Here is a 15,596-nt window from a genome sequence, read left to right on the forward strand (position 1 = left end):
ACTAAGCAGAGGCAGGTCTGTTGAGAGCTTCGGCCAAGTTAAGCACGGAAATATTTCTTTCCTGTTAACTCAAGAGTCTGGCAGTCACCTGTGTGAGGTTACCCTCTCTGTTCGTCGTGAGCCACTGGCCATTCGGTTCAGCCGTGTGAGGCACTTAAAACAAGCTCATTTGATGATGAACCGTGTGTGACATGCGCCTACTCATATCAGATCTGCGGTTTTATAAAATCTTAGAAATTGGATGAGAATTTTAATGCTGCATTGTCTGTAAAATACGAAAACTTTCACTTTGCACGATGGATTTGCTGGCTGAATGAAATTCCCTTAATTGTTGAAGTATAGAGTTGCAAGGAGTTCCTGAAGGCCCTCAGGTTGGGGAGCCAGGGTTGTGCTTGGGGACAGTGGATAAATTTCTGTTTGGGCAGGGCTGGTGATTGTGTTTGGCGCACAGTAGCCCGCTGGCACACGGTGTGCTTAGCTATGCACATAGGGTGCATGATCTGTTGAATTGTGGATACAGGATCTACAGCATTGTAGCTCGGTTTCTCGTAGTACATCTGCACTGGTCACCCTGAGCTACTGTGGAGGCACCTTCAGTGGCTGCGACATATCAAATTCATCTTGATCCTTTATACCAATTACATGTGACTTTATTACATTTTGAGGAGATGGATGGTCAACATCAAGTTTTCCTCCAAATGATCCAGCATGGCATCCCATGGGCGGCTCAGCGGAGATTTAATAGAAATTTTTCTTTCACTACATGGAAGTTCACATACAGTAATATTTGTCTAAAGTTCAGCGAGGACATGAGCAGTGTGTTCTGTCTTCAATGGCCAAACAAAACGGCAAAAGCTCAAATCATAATAATAATGCAAATATATGGAGGAGTACTTAGCTCTTATGATACTAACAGGCAGCTGGCCAAATGGGCATCAGCGAGGGCCGGAGAGGGAGTCTCATTTTTCCTTCTGAGAGAAATGTCTACAACTAAGTGTGTGTCCTTTAAGTACAGTTTGGATTGTCAACAGATGAAAATATACTGTGTGAGCACTACTAGATGGCTGTTCCTAGGCCAGGACACACAAATCTCCACTCCTGTGAAATGCGCTGCACCCACTGCCCGCATCCTACCCTCCTTTTTGCACAGGAAACTGCACAGGGCCTGATCTTAATTAGTTTGGCAGTAAGGAATAACATCCTTGGAGGATTACAGATTGTTGTTATAGATTACTACAGGGAAAATGACCTAACCTTTTTTTACTTTTGCATAGAAGTGGCACACACCAACTGCACAATGGGTTCAATATTCAGTTTAATTTTACTGATGTAACTCACCCAGGATCACACAAGAGGCCCTGTTAATGCAAAACCTATAAATGTGCATTTATGGGTAACAGGATCAACTTTTCAAAAATAAAAATACAGCTGACTGTCTGATTGTTATTCAGATCTTGACCAAGTAGCAGATGTATGCCCATGAGGTGACACGGTTTACCTGTGATCATACAGTGTGCTGAAATTTCATAACTTTGATTAATTTCTCAAGTATTTCTTTTGTTGTGTCAGTGGAATTGGATCAGACATTCTCTGGGTGGTAAAGGTTGACTTTTCCTAAGCTGCTCCTGTGGTTGGCTCAATTGGGATTTAGAAATGCTTAAAATCCAAGATAAACTGGACCAAAAGAGTCTGTGTTCAACATTTCTCTAAGTGATCAAAAATCCATTTTTAGAACTTGGATCTTTGAGTCTGTGTTCATTCGAGACCTATGTGCCCTCTCCTCCCCATTATATAACATTTTATTATTTCAATTGTCAATACAATACTTTTTTTAATGTAACTGCACCAGAGATATTCATACACAGGCCTTTATATTTTCTATAATTAGATTTTTTGTTTGTTTCTGCCAATATTTTTTTTAATATCTTGATTTCACAAACTGTCAAAAAATGCAGCACGATATACTGCCTGGTAGGCCTATACAGCTGCATGTCAGGTACAGCAACTCCATTTTAAATGAACTCATTCTGAAAATGTGAATGTTGACGATTAAAGAGTGAGCTTTGATCATTTTTCAGAGGCCATGACTGTTATGCTTAAAGAGGCACTCTCTGTGATTCTTGGCCCATGCCTTATTTTCTGTATAAATTACATACAAAGAAAGCTTAAGAGGTGTTTCTCAAGGGCTCAACATTTTTACGCTTACACTCCATTGGCAAATCCACTATGGAAAACCTGAACTATACTTCAAGTGCTGTATTTAGTGCGGTTTGGAGCTGAGGTGGGGATCAATTGCTCGGTTTCTGCAGCAGCATCCCAGAAAGCCCCGGAGAGGCCGGTCTGAAGGACAGGTGGGGGAGCCGCAGTGCCACCTCAAACCACTGTCCCCAAGGCAACATGGGCCCTCACCACAGAGTTACACACCGGCAAGCCCAGAGACCCAAGACAGGCAGACAGTGGTCAGACTGCCACCTCTGTGCATGTTTGTGTGTGTGTGGGAGGAATTTCTGCTGCACAGCTATGCCTAATTTTAACTGAGGCTCGGATAGGAAGCAAGTGACGGCTGTACCACCTTTTGTCCTTGTTCTTTTCCCTTTCCTGGTGTCAGACGAGATGAAAAGCTCATAATAAGCCTACCTGTGGTTTCTTTTTAATAAAGTGGTTGATGCTGCCCTCTTCTGCCGCAGGAGCAGATTTCGTCTAAAGGGCATAACGTTCACTATCACGTTATGTAATTTGAAAACCCCTCCAGCTCTGTCTGAATACCAGGACTGTATTAGCTGTTGTGCCATTAATTACAATCCGTGAACAGGTTTGGCCTACAGATTAGGCCAAATTCGTACAATGAACATACTCAAAACGCAAAAATGCAATAGTAATATTTTATTTGAACGCACTGATAAATGTTCACTAGTCATTTAGTGTGACTCGTACCGGATATTTAACGTGACGTTTCTTTACTTTTTCAAAAACAATTATGTTGGAGGTCTTGTCGAGTTATTGAATTATACTGCCAGGATTTATGTAAAGCTGCATCTCAGCCTGCGGTTTCTTTGTGGCGGGTGCCAGCGAGCGTTCCATTCATAGCAAACCAATCAGATTTGAGTTTATTGGGGTCTTTAGTCCAATAGCGTGCGCGCTTATTGTTTGGCCCTGATGCGACCGCGGACAGACAGTAGCAAGTGGACCGGTTTGAAGCTAAGCTAATTCAATCATTTTACAGCTAGTTAATTTTGAATTTTTGCGTTGTGTTCATTTGCAGCATACGCGTTTATCTTACTTCGAAAAAACATATCTGACTGAAAATATTTTAGCTACGAAGCTAACAAGCAAAACAGGGCCTTTATTTTGTTAAACATTTCTGTCCTGTTAGCTGAATTGCCAGCGAGTAGGCGCCAGTCTCGTTTGACAACAGCGCTATTCGGTCACGTTCTCGGTGTTGTTGTTTGTAGCTGGTGAGCGAACTTGCTAATTTCCGTTAGCTGCAAGCAAAAAACTAATAATAAGCTAGCCGAAAAAGCAAACATGGCAGAATTCCTCGAAGATCCGTCGGTTCTCACGAAAGATAAGCTCAAAAATGAGCTGACGGCAAACAATGTGCCACTTCCCAGCGGAGAACATAAAAAGGAAGTGTATGTTCAGTTGTATCTGAAGAACTTGACCATACTAAACAACAAGAAAAGTCCACCCACAGACACGTTTTCCAGCGACGAAGAATTACCCACTCCCGTGATCTCCAACAAAAGTCGCTCTGGCAGAGTAAGTTTGAGTTTTGCCTCCAAAATTGATCTAAATCGGCTATTTGCGTTTACGAGCACTATATGATTTGATGCAGTGGTAAATGCCTATAGGCGTTTCTTGTCGTCTATATGGATTGATAAACAAAACACATTTGTGTATGATTTTTTCAAATATTCATATAATCCTTTGGCAGAAAGCTACCAGGAAGACCGACAAGCCCCGCACAGAAGAAGTAGAAGTGACAGATCTCACTGATGAAGACTTAAAACAACAGCTGGCAAAGCACGGTGTGGACTCAGGACCCATTGTGGGTAAGTTTCTTGAAGCAGGAAAAATCTGGGGAGAAGTCATGCAATTTGAATGTTGTGCTTTCCAGCCCTTGAAATTTTCGAGTAAGATTATATACATTACCAGAAAGATTTGGAATTGGAAATAGAAATTTGTTTGGAATCTTATCAACCAATGATTACTGTCAACTTGCTTGCTGGTATCTAGTTACCTTTGAACCAGTAGTAACCCAAATAAAACATTTCTTGACTTTCAATAAAACCTTGGGCCTTTGAAGCTGAAGCTGTGCCATATGTAATGGAATAGTCGCATAAAAGCTGCATTTATTCAACAAAAATGTGTGTGAACCCTGTTGGAGTGAAAATATGTTGGGTGTTCGAAAGGCAAGATGTTATCTAACTCCTTTCTCACCCCTGTATCCCCTCCGTTCAGCCTCCACCCGTAAGGTGTATGAGAAGAAGCTCCAGAAGCTTCTGGACCAGCCTCCAGCTGAAACCCCCAGCGCCCCTGAACCTGCCACAGACCTCACAGTTCTGCCCAAGGCAGACAGCAACCAGAACGGCAACACAAATTCTGACCAGTACAGCGACAAGGAAGATGGTGAGCTCTTACCACAGATCACTGACCATCACTTGAAATAAAAACATGGCCTGAAAATGTCTATGAACATGTTGATATGTGAAAGAACATGTCACCGCAACTAGGGATGGGACAATAACCGGTATTACTATATATAAGTAGTAAAAAACAATAATAGTTATGACACCGCCAATAATTTTTATTATTGTGACCACCATGATAACTGGCTCTCATCTGTCATCACTGATGTTTTATTTTCCCCAAAAGGGGGAGCACTATAATAAACTTATGTTCACTTTTATTCATGTTGCTGACTGAGTTGGAGTAGATGCAGACCAGTCGCTCTTTATTTGAGACGTATCTGACTTAATTTTTTTTTTTAAATTTATTTTAGTTATTTGGATTTTTATTTGTTGTGTAAAACTATCCTTACAGTGTCTATAAGCTAAATCAGTATTTTATAATTTTCTTTTTTAAGAAAAAGGTCGAATGTGGGAGGGAGGGGGGGTCACTGCTATAGTTAACATTAAAAAATCTATTGTAACCATTATTTCTCACTGTTATGTTTGCATTGCCTCTGTTTTTGTCAGAGGAGATTGCTGCCCCTGAACCAGAGCCAGTCCCTGTAGTGGAGAAGCCTGTGCGGAGCCGAGGGAAAACTCCTGTCACTGTCAGGACCAGCAGCAGACGACAAACCAAGGTGAGACGCTTTCTACCGGTCCTAAACCCAGATATATATATATATATATATAGAGCCAGTCTGTATGTAGGCTATACATTTGTACGAAGGCACAGTATCTTACTTTATGTCAACATACTCACAGGTGGTGGAGGAGAAGCTTGCCAGTGGCGACGAGACCCCTATGAAGACTGGGGAGAGTGTTGTTGAAGATATCCTTGCCAATGAAATTAGCACGCCAACAGGCATCAGGTAACAATCAAACATCATTTTCTGTCTTTGTTATTGTTTTAAGGTGCTCACATACATTTACTGAGGTGCCCATGCATCATTTACTGTGACACATTACTGCTTTTGGAACTAGAGCTGAACAATTAATCAAAAAAAAAATCGAAATTGCAATATGAACTTTCAGAGGCTGCAATTAATTGCTAAAGAGAGTGAGGTGTCCAAAATGGACTAACCAAGATATTTTACAGCTCGGGGAAATCTTTGGTCCATGAATCAAGTACAGTATTGGTGAAAACCTTTCATGATAGTCAAACTCCGTAAATCCTGCACACTGACATCAATTGTTTATTAACAAAATCACTTTTATTTAAACAATTTTAAAGTTCTAAAAAATGTATGACAAGAAAAACTTGTGATGATGTGAATCTCAGTTTAAATCGCAATTGCAATATTCTGTCAAATAATCACAGATTTTTTGTCAATATCTTTCAGCCCTATTTGGAACATCAGGTCAATGTTAACATTAAAGTTTGATTTTGTTGTTTCATATTTCGATGTTCCTCTGTGATCAGTGCAACCTGCAGGCGGCCGATTCGAGGGGCGGCTGGTCGACCATTGAAGCCTAGCGAGTACTGGCTGGACGAGACCCTCATGCAGCGCAGCATCCGCACTGAGACCCGCTCCTACTCCGAGTCCGTCTCCCGCATCGGCAGCACGGCTTCTTCAAGCAAGGCGCCAACCCGAAGAGGCTTCCTGTCTGTGATGCTCAAGCTGCTGCTCCTGGTTGCGGTGGCCGGCTCCCTCTACTATGCCTACCAGAACCTGGATGCCAGTCAGATCGACACCCTCAAAGGCCTCCTGGACAGCGTGATCGTCCCCCTCCAGGGCGTTGTGGACAGCGCAGCCACCTACCTGGGCATCGGCGGCAGCGGCGCCGCAAAGAGCGCCGGCAAGTAAGGACCCTGAGCCGTCCCTCACCATGCCCACGCCACACCCTGCCATCTGCCACAGCACACCACAACCCAAGCAGCAAACTCAGATCACCTCTTCTTTTTATACATGGTTGAGTAAAGGACACTGTTTTAATTGGGAACGGTAGACTCTCCCCCCTCGTTGTTCCAGCTTTCCTCCCACAACAAGAGGGGGGTCTATTCAAACAGCTTCTTCTGGATAACACTGTTTTGTGGCAGTCTGAAGAGACTCGTTTTAATGTTTTTAATCTGTGAATTGTTTGTGTCCTTGTGTGTATTTAACCCTTATATGTAGAAATGAGTGCAGAATGGAGAGGCCAGTTTATCCGTGCATGGTTGTAGTTTTTGAAGGACATAGTTTCTAATGCTCTGTGCCAGGTGTTTTTCTGATGGTGAAGTGCCTGGACACTGTTAGCACTTAGTGCCCTCCCATTTTAAAGCACAAAGCGATGCTACTAATAACAAAAAGTCAACATGTATTTCTCTATGAATTTTTAAATCTACACTGTAGTTATAGAGCTAGATAGAATGTCTCATTATTTTTATGGTGCTCAGGTCAATTCCGCTCTAACTTAATGTGATCTGTGCTGGGAGGAGACACGTGGTGTAATCAGGTCACATCACTGTATGAGGAAAATCAGCCCATCTTCGAGTTGAGGTAGAAAACTGTTGTTTGTTTGTTTGTTTTTTTCTTTCCAGTGGCTGATCACTGATTGAATCCCAGTGCAGAGGGCTTTACGATTATGACTAAAATGATAATTCTGGTCATTTTGCTCCATGTTGTGATCACGATTGTTATTGTTGATTAGCTTGAGGAAGAAGATTTTACTGCACTCTTGTATAAACGTCTTCACTGTTTTCAACTAATGCTACAGTGGATATCCTAAATTAAATGAAGTTTTTCAGTATTGTTGATATACCATTATTTGACAGTTACTCATTGAGGAAGCTCAAATTGCAGCGAACGATTTATAGATGATTCATTGTCCAGCCCTACCAGTGTGCCCATGTGAGTTTACATGCTTTGGGTTTTAGTGCTCTGTTGTGCTTTTTATTTTATTTTTATTTTTTTTGTTAGATTTCTGATCCTTGAGTCCCATCTGCAGGACTGGCTGTTACAGTGCACCCACATAGCCCACCTCACTTTACTGCATGTGTCCGCACACCACTGATCTGGAAAGAAGACCCAAGGAGGACGTAAATCCTTTTTTGGGACAGTTACTTCATCTTATTCTCTTCATAACTCTCGACTACTTCTGCCTGTGTAAATTACCACGATTTAAGATATTGTAGTGCTACTGTGAAAGGGGTCCTTTACCCGCCGGAAGTGGGGTGCATCATGGGTGCATTCTCTGGAGGTGATGTTGTGGGAGAGAAAATTATCCGGGGCATCTTTGTTTCTATTTTGATATTTTTCTAACGTGGTGTGTTCAACTTTTTATAGCACATTTTAAGGTAATATTTGAAAGCAATATGTAATACATGCAAGTGATACTGTATCTTAAATCTGAACCTTGTTTACTTAACACATGATTTGGTCTTTCATCAGGCAGCTCTCCGACAAATGGACAGAAATGCTAGGGGTTATGTGGGTAAGGATTTTTAATCTGTTTATTTATGATAATGTAGATGGTATATCATGAAATAAACTTGGTTATTGCCAAATGTTTTGCTGTTTGTGTCTTTCTGTAACTGACAACATCTTTAAAAGACAGTAGTAAACGATAAGGACACATAGAACACAATTAGGGGGAAAAAAGCATAAAAGGACAATATTCTATATTGCAAACTAAGGTTTAGCCCGGAATAGAAATGACAGCTAAGAACAACAAATCATACATCAGAGATAATGGATACATCACCAAAGTTATTCCTATCTGCCTATATCATGATATAACAGCAGACCAGAACCCTGTCTTTTATTATTTATCCATATTTTTGTTGTATTTTCATACACACTTTCATTGTCACCACTCTAACGTCTATGCATGCCCATTTATGGAGGTTGTATGACGTCTGATCTCCTGGCTGGACAGAGTGCGTACGTTTATATATTCCTTGATGGTCCCGGCGGGCGGAGTTCTCGAACTGCACCAATTTCAATGGAGAGAGACTGAAGCCAGGGAGCATGTGTGGAACAAATCAAGCATCCCACCGTTTGTCAGACAAGATCCTACTTGTACATTTTCCTGCATTCTCCCTTTTTGCCGGCGGAAGCCCAGAGCGGCAGCGCCATATTTCTAACCTTACAACAAAGTCTTAAAAGTAAGTAAAGAAACTTTCTCTCTTGTGTAATTAAATACAACCTGGCTGACTACTGGGTACGGCACAGGTGATCCGTTGTTTTTGAATAAACCAAATTGAGCAACGCGATAGATTTTGAGAACAATGGTGCCAGTTTAAATAGCCCAGCTAGCCAGCCAACGTGCTAAAGCAAACGACAATGAAGACAGCAGTTAGCATGACTTTCAAGGCTAACGCTAGCTGGCCAGCCGTTGGAGATGCTTTACCAAAACGTGTATTTAATTAGAGTTTTGTCTTGTTTTTTTTTTTACTTATTTCTCCTAATTTCCCAATGTACAGCTGAGCCGGACAATGTATCCCAGTACGCTGACTCAGCTCGCCCGGGCGAACCCCTTCAGTGCCCCGCTGTTCTCCCTGCAGAAGGTCGAAGAACCGGCGCAGAGCCCGGCTCCTCATGGAGGACACCGGCGCAGACTGGCAGCTGCTGCAGTGCCTGGTAACTAACTCTCTATTATTCTTTGTTTTTTGGTTTAATTGTTCCCTTCTCAAGTGAAAGACCTCACACGGTTGAGCAATGTCAACTTGCTCTCCCTAGTGATTCAGGTGTTACGCAAGAAGAAAGTTGTACTATTGCCTAATGTTAAGGTAAATCTGACAGATTGCCCCACTATCTTTCCATCAGAGGGAGATAGTTGTGATATTGCTTCACTGAAATACGTGATCCTCTGTGGCTTCGGTGGGATCCTGAGCTGTGTCCGCCCTTGACTTAGTGATGCAGGTCTGTGGCCTCACCTGGAGTCCCGTGGCATGGATGTCTGCTATTGGTTGCCCTTTGATCACAACTAAAGCTACTGATTTATAAACCCGTTTGACGTTTCAGCACTAACATCACTGGTGAAGAATGGGAAAACAAACAGTGAATTAACCATTTGCTTTTCTTTTGAGTGACAGACAGGCCTAACTGAATGCTCCCTTAAACATAAAACCATAACAGCCCCATGTATGTAGCGGAATCAGTTTTTTACATTTTCACTACATTGTTTGAGTGCAGTTAACCATTTGAAACCAACAGGACAGTGCTGTTTATGTATATCTGTTGATTTACTTAAGTTTACTGAGAAATCTGCAACCCAGTGTGTGATGTATCTGCAACCCAGTTGAAATGTCACTTTCTACAATGTCATTGTGTGGGTGGAACACTTTGTCAGTAAATTCATGGCTTGTGTTTGCATTGTGTGATAAACTCTAGCATGGCTTGATGCAGGCTAATCGCATGGTGTGTGTTTTGCCTTATCGTCTCTGCTGCAGATTCTGATGTGAGCTGCGAGTTTGGCTCTATGAAATACTACGCCTTGTGCGGCTTCGGGGGCATCCTGAGCTGCGGAATAACGCACACAGCTGTCGTGCCCCTCGATCTGGTCAAGTGCCGCCTGCAGGTCGGTGTTTGAGCTCTACTGTGCACGCATTATAGATTAAGATAATACACATAAAGTACTTCTCACATGAGTGTATTCCCTCTTGGCGACATCATTGCCACCCCTAACATCATGAGTAGTCATTAACAGCCTGTACTGTCCTCATGCTTTAGGTTGACCCTGGCAAGTACAAGAGCATCTTCAATGGTTTCTCCATCACAGTGAAAGAGGATGGGGTCCGAGGGCTCGCCAAGGGCTGGGCACCCACTTTCATCGGCTACTCCATGCAGGGCCTCTGCAAGTTTGGCTTCTACGAGGTGTTCAAGATCTTTTACAGTGACCTTCTGGGAGAGGTAAGCACTGTTCAGCACTGGGCCAAAGTAATCGGTTCTTCCTTTCTGAACTTTAGTGGTCTGGTGGTTATAGAGGCCATCCCATAACTGGAAGATCGCTGATTTAGATTGCTGTAACAGCTAATGTGTCCATCCCTGTCGAAGTTTCCCTGAGTACGTCACTTAACCCCTACCTGTGCTATTGCACACCTGAACTACATCAGGGTATGAAATTCACAATTTTTGCCCCTTGATCTGATTCTTAGGGGCATTTTGGTCTTTTTTGAGGGTAAATGTATTTAACTATACTAGATTTGCATTGCATATTGGCAAATGAACACTAAGATTTGTTTTACTTTAAATTACAATATACCATTCTTTCTTACTGCTGTACTCATGGCAGGCCATACAGAAGAGCATGGTGTCATTTTTCCTACTCTCTGTCCCTAATCAGTCCATCTTCCACCCTTCGATTGTTGAGATTTTTACAATGTTGGTTGTTTTATTTCTTGTTGACACAGCGGTTTGTTGTGGGGTTGGTTGCATTTTCTTCTGTTGCTGGCTACACGGTGCCAACATTGCTACTGCTTCAGGCTGCGTACTCTTGTGCACAACCTCCTACTCAACTCCTACTCAAAAACTGTTCCATTGTTATTGCTGGAAATAAACGCCCGGTCATAGGCTCCCACTAATCACCTATGTTGACCCACGGGAGACAGTAGACAAATTCATGCCGTGAGATGGTGGGGGGAGGGTAGGCCTAATTATCGGGGGCATTTTCCCCCCTTATATTTAATTGCACATGTATTTTACGAACGTTCAGGGGCATTTTTGCTCCACGACCCTGTTAATTTCTGACCTGTCCATGTATGTGTCTCTGAGAAATATGTGAAGAAACAAATGTAATCTTACTGAGTGTTTACAATGCGATTTAAAGGCACTAAAATTCCTACATATAAAAATGAACATTACTGACTTCTCTCTTCCCCGTTCAACAACCAGGAAAACACCTACTTATGGAGGACATCTCTCTACCTGGCTGCCTCGGCCAGTGCAGAGTTCTTTGCTGACATTGCTCTCGCCCCCATGGAGGCGTGTAAAGTGCGGATCCAGACCCAGCCTGGTTACGCCAACACCCTGAGAGAGTGTGCGCCCAAGATGTACGGCGAGGAGGGACTGTGGGCGTGAGTATTTTGTCTCATCTTAAACGAACTGTACTTTGTAACAGAAATAAAGAAATAAGGTGTTCTATATACAGAATAATGCCTCTCATGCTTTATTTTACAACATTGCTTACAACATTTCACCCAAGTAGGGCTTCAGCGCAAAACATTGTAAATAAAGCACAGAAGAAACGTTATGCCGTATACTATGTAGACACCTTATTTCTTTATTCCATTTTTCCTTTTATCAGTTTGTAAAATAAGTTTTTGGATGAACGTATGCATTGATTTTCTGTAAGAATCCATAGTCGTAAAGCTTCAATATGCAACTGTTCACCTTGAAGCAGGAAGATTATTGTTAGTCCAGCCCTCCTCCCCCTCAGTTGGTCAAGGTCACTTTGAAGCGGTATAACAGGCAAAGCGGTGTTGAAGAATCAGACAACGATGCAATCTGTAATTGTTCACCTGTGTTGAACGGGTTTTGTCTGCTACACATTGAGCTTTGTTGCTCTTCCTTTTCTTACTGTTTTTTCTGCCATTGTTGTTGCTATTGCAGCCCTGCACTGTGGCTACTAGCCTCATGTTGATAGCCACAACCGAGCCCACAGCAAATAATATACACCCCAAAACATCCTGAACATAAATGAAAAGCTAGATTCAGGCAAACGTTTAGGCATGCACACACATGGATAATATATCCTATTTATTGTTATTTTAATGTCAAACAAGTTGCATATTGTAGCTTTAATTTTCTCTCTTTCTGTGAGAGGGGACACGCTCCTTAGATCCACCTCTGGGAGGCCACAGGCCCCCAGCAGCTTCCTGGCTGTACAGTTGGAGGTGCTTGAGTCATTGGCGTGTGAGAACAGTCCACCTGCTCCTCAGTCCAAACGCTGTACTGGCCCTTTACTGGACATCAACCAGTGCAGACAGACTGGGGGGCAGACACCATTTGCAATTATATGTCTCCCAATAACTCTTTATAATCGCAACTGATTTTTTTTCACACACCATTCAACACACCCTTTCCTGTTTGTTTCTTTCTGTAGTTTCTACAAAGGTGTGGTGCCTCTGTGGATGAGGCAGATCCCTTACACCATGATGAAGTTTGCCTGCTTTGAGAGAACAGTGGAGATGCTGTACAAGCACGTTGTACCCAAACCCCGCAGCGAGTGCAGCAAGTCTGAGCAGCTGGTGGTCACCTTCGTGGCCGGGTACATCGGTGAGTCTGAGAGCCGCTACAGAAACCAGCATGGAAATCTGTCAAAGATTTATGTTGTAGTGGTAGTTGTTTGTACTTTTTACCTGCCAAATCACATTCTGTGTGTAAGAATATTGTTTTTTTTGTATATTGCATTTGATGTTAAAGCAGTTGACTCTTGATGGGGGGGTTTTCACATCTGACCTTCAGCAAGTTTGACTATTCAGTGGTGGGGGAAACTCTGGGATACATTAGACCTTTTTTTTAAATGAATTTATTTCCAAACAACATAACTGAACAATTAAATGAATAAATAAATGTGCAAAGAAAATACATTTTCGATGTAGGTTTTAGAGACTGTTTTAATGTAGCTGTGGTCAGGGAGGAATGTCATATCATATCAGAGTTGGACGACATGACTGGCTGATAGCTAATATATATATGTAATAAAAGCTGTATACCTTTAATAGAAGGCCAATATATATCGACCCGATATATCAGTCTAATGCTAATCTTGAGTGTAGCTGCCTTCCACTGCTAATGAAGTGTCTGTGTCTTGTCTGGTCGTCCCGTTTCCCCCTGCAGCTGGTGTGTTCTGTGCGATCGTGTCCCACCCTGCTGACTCGGTGGTGTCTGTGCTCAACAAGGAGAAAGGCAGCACAGCCGTCGGTGTGCTCAAGAAGCTCGGACCCAAGGGTGAGTACAGCGGTCGTCTTCAAAGCCCCTGCTGGGTAGTAAAAGTACCTGAATCAGACACGCTCCTTAGATCCACCTCTGGGGGGCCACAGGTCCCCAGCAGCTTCCTGGCTGTACAGTTGGAGGTGCTTGAGTCATTGGTGTGTGAGAACAGTCCACCTGCTCCTCAGTCCAAACACTGCACTGGCTCCTCACGGACATCAACCAGTGCAGAAAGACTGGGAAGCGGACATTTATTTGCAATCAATACTGAAGTATTTACAATTCCCCTGAATGTCTTGGTGTGGTACATGTGACCAATCACAACCTTTGAATGTGCACCCATGTGATCAAAAGTGAAAGGTAATATGGAGAAGCGGGCAGGGAGAAATGTAGCAATGTGCAAAGTGGAAAAGAATCGATCGGCCCAATGTTAAGAGAGGAAAATCCTTCTACCAAGTCTGAACATGAAAACACTGTATTAGTTCCTAAAAGTGGATCATCGTCTGAGATGACGACAAACGACTATAGTATTTGTGCAAAGTTTGCTGAGGGTTGTAGCTGCTCCCCAAAGTAATAAATATTTATTACTTGAATTTTGTTAATAAGGACTGCAATAAGACTAAGACAGTAATAGTGAAAACAAGACTTTCTAGCTACTGCATTGAAAAGTAAAAATGTATGTTAAAGTGTGAAAAATACAATAAAATAGTTTTGTTTCCTGAAACTGAGAATAATAACCGTGATCATAATATTACATAATATAATTGGGATTATCATTTTTGCCATAATTGTGCCACCCTATTTCCAAGTACTAGGACATTTTGGAAATGCACAAAAAATATTGTGCAGTCTAGATACACATAATGACTATACATTTAAGGTAGCTGTAGACCCGCTACTTTGTACGATGTTCAGCTATGGAGTGAGATGGCATAGTTGACATAACCGCTATCAGCAAATGCATATTTATATATATTGAACACGGGCCAAAATTTTCACATTCAGTCAAGAACTTTAAGGTCTGTTTATGTTAAAATGTGAGTTGAGTAGGAACCTTGACAGTATAACGCTATTTATCCTGAATGTAAACCCTTTTTCCTCTGTCCGACCCCAGGTGTGTGGAAGGGTCTGGTGGCTCGTATCATCATGATCGGTACGCTGACCGCCCTGCAGTGGTTCATCTACGACTCGGTGAAGGTGTACTTCCGCCTGCCCCGCCCCCCTCCACCAGAGATGCCCGAGTCCCTGAAGAAGAAGCTGGGACTGACGGAATGAGACGAGCGGCCTTAAACCCAACCCCACATTTCACGCAGCCTTAACAACCATCCGCACAGCACACGGCTTCCTTTCTGTTACAGTCAGAGCTGACCTGGCGCCCACCTGTCCCGGGCCTCAGGTCACACTTGTAAAAACTGTGAAACTAGGGACGAGTGAGATTTGGAGAGAAGACTGAACTGAACGCTCACAGGTTTTAACACGGGATTGTAGATGATGGTGAATGTTCAAATAAAAGACAACTTGAGGAACAATCTTTTTTTTTTAAGTGTCTTCTTCCTTTTCTATTTCTGTTTTCAAAAGGGAAACCATGTTCTTATAGGTGAATATCGTACCAGCTGACTGAGGTGACTGTTGGATTGCCAAACTGAGTCTCTGTAGGGGGATGGAAAAGCTTAGTCAATTAAATCCAGTAGGCAGCAGCAGCCTGACAGCACAGCGGGGAGAAGAGCAGACACAGTACAGCACATCGAGGGTAAGTCTTGCTGTAGCGTTGGAGAAAGGGGAAAGGACAGTGTTTACAATTCAACAGCAGACAGCAATGGGATAGATATGCATTGAAAGTATAGCTGGACCTTTGTATCAACAGGTGAACTGCCAAGTTTTTGATGTGGTGTGCATGTTTAGATCTAGTTAGGCTCCTTCTCTGTAAAGTCCTTGAGACATGCTTGTGATAAAGGGCTTTATAAACAAATGAACTTGAACTTGAGTAGCCTACTTGAGGTAGAAAGATTTAGGCACTGCTTTTATGCTTCAACAGTCTATTTGGGGTAATGCTGCCCCCCTTTTCTGTGTTTTT

The 15,596-nt window shown here is 42.5% G+C and overlaps 2 protein-coding genes and 2 non-coding genes across 4 annotated transcripts; all 4 read left to right on the forward strand.

Annotated features, from left to right (window-relative positions):
- The first annotated feature begins 3,171 nt into the window (after nucleotides 1-3,171).
- tmpob (thymopoietin b) lies at nucleotides 3,172-8,156 on the forward strand. Its single transcript, XM_071897522.2, has 6 exons — nucleotides 3,172-3,759; nucleotides 3,935-4,052; nucleotides 4,462-4,629; nucleotides 5,199-5,308; nucleotides 5,433-5,539; nucleotides 6,091-8,156. The coding sequence occupies exons 1-6, from the start codon at nucleotides 3,526-3,528 to the stop codon at nucleotides 6,473-6,475; spliced, it is 1,122 nt and encodes a 373-aa protein (XP_071753623.1). The 5' UTR covers nucleotides 3,172-3,525; the 3' UTR covers nucleotides 6,476-8,156.
- Nucleotides 8,157-8,658: 502 nt separating this feature from the next.
- Nucleotides 8,659-15,051, forward strand: slc25a3b (solute carrier family 25 member 3b). Its single transcript, XM_071897549.2, has 8 exons — nucleotides 8,659-8,754; nucleotides 9,073-9,229; nucleotides 10,042-10,169; nucleotides 10,322-10,501; nucleotides 11,483-11,664; nucleotides 12,693-12,865; nucleotides 13,430-13,540; nucleotides 14,637-15,051. The coding sequence occupies exons 2-8, from the start codon at nucleotides 9,085-9,087 to the stop codon at nucleotides 14,795-14,797; spliced, it is 1,080 nt and encodes a 359-aa protein (XP_071753650.1). The 5' UTR covers nucleotides 8,659-8,754; nucleotides 9,073-9,084; the 3' UTR covers nucleotides 14,798-15,051.
- LOC139910334 (small nucleolar RNA SNORA53) lies at nucleotides 12,415-12,593 on the forward strand. The gene has a single exon (XR_011784566.1). It is a non-coding gene; the product is annotated as a small nucleolar RNA SNORA53 (small nucleolar RNA).
- LOC139910333 (small nucleolar RNA SNORA53) lies at nucleotides 13,597-13,774 on the forward strand. The gene has a single exon (XR_011784565.1). It is a non-coding gene; the product is annotated as a small nucleolar RNA SNORA53 (small nucleolar RNA).
- Nucleotides 15,052-15,596: the final 545 nt, after the last annotated feature.

Source organism: Centroberyx gerrardi, chromosome 4 (genome assembly GCF_048128805.1).
Source record: "Centroberyx gerrardi isolate f3 chromosome 4, fCenGer3.hap1.cur.20231027, whole genome shotgun sequence".
In the NCBI taxonomy this organism is placed as follows: Eukaryota; Metazoa; Chordata; class Actinopteri; order Beryciformes; family Berycidae; genus Centroberyx; species Centroberyx gerrardi.

Bases quoted from the DNA above. Each gene is read 5' to 3' on its own strand.
- tmpob (XM_071897522.2), top strand. From the start codon at position 3,526: ATGGCAGAATTCCTCGAAGATCCGTCGGTTCTCACGAAAGATAAGCTC. The intron at 3,760-3,934 runs GTAAGTTTGAGT...ATCCTTTGGCAG, and splicing joins ACAAAAGTCGCTCTGGCAGA to AAAGCTACCAGGAAGACCGA. The intron at 5,309-5,432 runs GTGAGACGCTTT...ACATACTCACAG, and splicing joins GCAGCAGACGACAAACCAAG to GTGGTGGAGGAGAAGCTTGC.
- slc25a3b (XM_071897549.2), top strand. From the start codon at position 9,085: ATGTATCCCAGTACGCTGACTCAGCTCGCCCGGGCGAACCCCTTCAGT. The intron at 9,230-10,041 runs GTAACTAACTCT...TCTCTGCTGCAG, and splicing joins GGCAGCTGCTGCAGTGCCTG to ATTCTGATGTGAGCTGCGAG. The intron at 10,502-11,482 runs GTAAGCACTGTT...TTCAACAACCAG, and splicing joins ACAGTGACCTTCTGGGAGAG to GAAAACACCTACTTATGGAG.